The following is a 3,596-nucleotide window of genomic DNA, read 5'->3' as shown; positions in this document are numbered from 1 at the left end:
GGGGGGGGCTGTGTTTGACAGCGGGGGGCTGTGTTTGACAGCAGGGGGCTGTGTTTGACAGCAGGGGGCCTGTGTTTGACAGTGGGGGGGCTGTGTTTGACAGCAGGGGGGGGGGGGGGGAGGGCGTGTGTTAAACGGGGAGGGGGGGGGGGCTGTGTTTGACTGTTGGGGCTGAGGTTGAGTATGTATCAGACATTTTATAGACAGAATTCTTCACCCAGAGAGCAAGGGGACCTGTGTTTATGCAGCAATAGTCACACCCAGAAAGCCTTTAGGGAGGGAGGCCCAGGATTTTGACCCAGCAACAGTGAAAGAACGGTGATATATTTCCAAACTGTGACAGCAGAATCAAAACAAGGCACAACAGGAAGGTAGAGACAACACAGTGTGGAGCTGGAGGAACACTCTGAAGACACAAAGCGTCAACTTTCCTGCTTCTCTGATGCTGCCTGGTCTGCTGTGTTCCTCCAGCTCCACAGCGTGTCATCTCTGACTCCAGCATCGGCAGTTCTGGCGATCTACAACAGGACAGCAATGGGATTGAGGGTGGGATCGGGTCGGAAATGAGTGGAGTCGGAGGTGCGAAGGGAGTGGAATTAGTTGGGGAGAAGTGTTTCCATTTCTTTTACCTTCCAGCCTTTGCGTACTTATGGTATTATCACTAGACTATTAATCCAGAGACCCCAATAATGTTCTGGGAACCTATATTCAAATCCCAACATGGCAGATGGTAAAATTTGAATTTAAAAAATATCTGGAATTTAAAGTTGAACAATTAGCACGAAACCATTGTGTCCAGTTGGGAAAAAAAAACATCTGGTTCATTAATGTTCTTTAGGGAAGGAAACTGCTGTCCTTACCTAGTCTGGCTTACAGAGGACTGCAGACCCACAGCAATGTGTGTGACTCTTAACTACCCTCTGGAGCAATTAGGAAAGGGCAAATAAATGCTGACTTTTTTAACAATGCCCACATTCCCGTGAACGAATAGAAATTATGGTGAGGTTGGTTAGTGGCTCACCTGCACACATACAGCTCCGTACCTGTGGTTATACAGCCAATTCAGGAAGCCAGTGCTGTTCCAGTAGGTGTCGGGTGCATTACCATCTCCATCAGACCAGAGGATTTCTGGCTGATATTTGTTCACAATTTCGTACAGCTCAGGTAAGCTTTTGGTTGTGGGGAACTTGTTGGTTGTGAACACATTGGCAGCATCTTCCAGGAAGTCCGGGTTAAACCATTCGAAGAGGGAATGGTACAGGCCAAATCTCAGCTTTGTCCGGTTTCTGACAGCATGGGCCAGCTCTCCAACAAGGTCACGGTGAGGACCTGAGTCAACCGCATTCCAATTCCATGAGTACTTTGATCCCCATAGCGTAAAGCCTAAACAAATCATATAAACATGATGGTCTGAATGAAATGTTAACTCATTCTCCATGACGCCAGACCTATTTGCAACATTTTCACACGGAGAATCAGGATCATGCTCAGTGAATCTTTTTATAAAGGCAAACTGAGTTTGCCCAAAGTGGGTGAATAAATAGTTGAGAAACAATGAAAGGGGCTTATGGATTAATCGTGAGCTTTAAACAGAGGGCAGGAGGAATTAAAACAAAGTTGCTGGGAAAGCCCAGCAGGTCTGGCAGCATCTATGAAGGAAAAAACAGAGTTAACGTTTTGGGTCCAGTGACCCTTCCTCAGAGCTGATTTTTTCTTCACAGATGCTGCCAGACCTGCTGGGCATTTCCAGCAACTTTGTTTTTGTTCCTGATTTACAGCATCCGCAGTTCTTTTGGTTTTTATTTAGCAGGAGGAATTTCTCCACCAACAGTTTGTGAGGATGTAGTGTTCCTGAGTCTTAGTGGTTGAAGTGACAACAATGTCAGTATTCAAGGTGAAAAGCAAGCTGAAGGAAGATTATTGAAGGGGATTTGAGAACATAGTGGGCAAATTGTGATCAGTAGTATTTGGTTGTGATGGGTTCACATTCATTCACTAGAGATGGAGAAAATGTCACACTTCCTTCCTTCCGTTTAGTTCTAAGTAAATTAAACAAGCAAACTCATGCACATGAGGAATCAACCAATATGTATATGAAGAAAGATTAGTCCTAATAAACTTTTGCAATAAATAAAATTTTATGTCGTGCTCATCTTCAAAAGTCCTGACAAAAGAAACACACCTTGCTTTTGTATTCTAGCATCGTGTACCTATCAACAATGATCTTTTCGCACTGACAGCTGGGCTCTGAATTCATCTAGCATCTCAGGGCCACTCTCTATAATAATTAGTGGATTGCAATCACTCCTTGATGCAGATGGAAATTCTTGAGGGGAATATGAGATCCTGTCAATAGTTTCTACAATTCTAGATCTAAACAGTGGGGCTTCAGTTACAGCCGGACTCAGCTACTAACAAGATTGAGTGGGCGATGGAGTTGCAAACAAATGGAGAGAGAAATGTGCGGCAGTGAAATGGATGACAACAGAGCAGATGGCGGCACAAGATATCATTGAGAAAGAATGGAGTTGGGGAGAGGCTGGAACTGTCACTTCAGTGGATGAGGAGGAGGAAGGAGGAGAGGGCCAGAGTACAGAAGAATCAAGAGGAACATCAGGCTATTCAGCCCCTTGAATTCTGTTCTTTGGTACAACCACAGATGGTCTGATTGTGACATCAGCTCCACTCTCCTGTCCACTCTCTCCCCCGCCAGCAATAACCATTGATCACAGCTCTACCTCAGGAAGCGAAGAGAGTGTGGGATTTGGGGGAAAGAGTGTCAGCAGTGAACAAATGGCATTGGAGTCGCTTTTAAACTGCAGGAAGAGGCAATGAAGAGTTAATGAGTGGGAAGCGGAGGGTGGTCGGACAGTACTCCATAACCCTTCAAACTTTCAGTCATTTATCAAGATGTTCCCACCGACAAATTGAAAAATAACTTTGACTTGGAGATGGAGGACTGAGAATAAAGATACCCACACCGCAATCATTCTCAATGACCGGAAGCCCACCTCATGCTTGCACCTTCAGTATCTAATTTATTCCTTTCAAGTTCTGAGCAGTGTATTACCTTCATGGTGTTTAGAGGTCAGAACTACATACTTGGCCCCTGAGGCACTCAGTAGTTCAGCCCATTCGGTTGCATCAAAGAAGGAAGTAGAGAACATGGGGGCAAAGTCTGCGTAAGTAAATCCAGGAGGATAATTTTTCTCCATAAACTCAACATAGGGTTTCAACTTCTCTTTCTGCCAGTAGTACCTGGAACAACAACACAAAGAAACTGCATGTCTTTAATCACTTCAGGGTTTCCACTAACAAACACTCTCAAAGGCAAATGCACTCCAACCAAGACTGGGCTATAGCTAGTGACCGTTGACCAAGACCAGGCTACAGTTAGTGACCATAGACCGAGACCAGGCTACAGGTAGTGTCCATAGACCGAGACCAGGCTACAGGTCGTGACCATTAACCTATACCAGACCATAGTTAGTGACTATAGACCGAGACCAGGCTACAGGTAGTGTCCATAGACCAAGACCAGGCTACTGGTAGTGACCATAGACCGAGACCAGGCTACTGGTAGTGACCGTAGGCCA

The 3,596-nt window shown here is 45.4% G+C and overlaps 1 protein-coding gene across 1 annotated transcript in view; it reads right to left on the bottom strand.

The window, feature by feature from the left end:
* LOC109912759 (alpha-L-fucosidase 2) overlaps positions 1-3,596 on the bottom strand; it is a gene marked incomplete at its 3' end in the record, with an annotated part of 4,703 nt that overhangs the window by 472 nt on the left and 635 nt on the right. The window contains exons 2-3 of the mRNA XM_048594547.1: positions 3,071-3,258; positions 1,044-1,383 (exon numbers count right to left, since the gene is read on the bottom strand). Of these exons, the coding sequence (XP_048450504.1) occupies positions 1,044-1,383; positions 3,071-3,258 (528 nt within the window). The remainder of the gene's footprint in view (positions 1-1,043; positions 1,384-3,070; positions 3,259-3,596) is intronic.

The sequence above is a fragment of the Rhincodon typus genome, unplaced genomic scaffold (assembly GCF_021869965.1).
Source record: "Rhincodon typus isolate 14 unplaced genomic scaffold, sRhiTyp1.1 hic_rhity00010757, whole genome shotgun sequence".
NCBI lineage: Eukaryota > Metazoa > Chordata > Chondrichthyes > Orectolobiformes > Rhincodontidae > Rhincodon > Rhincodon typus.
Note: the sequence above shows the minus strand (reverse complement) of the source record. Positions and strands in the feature narration are given on the sequence as shown.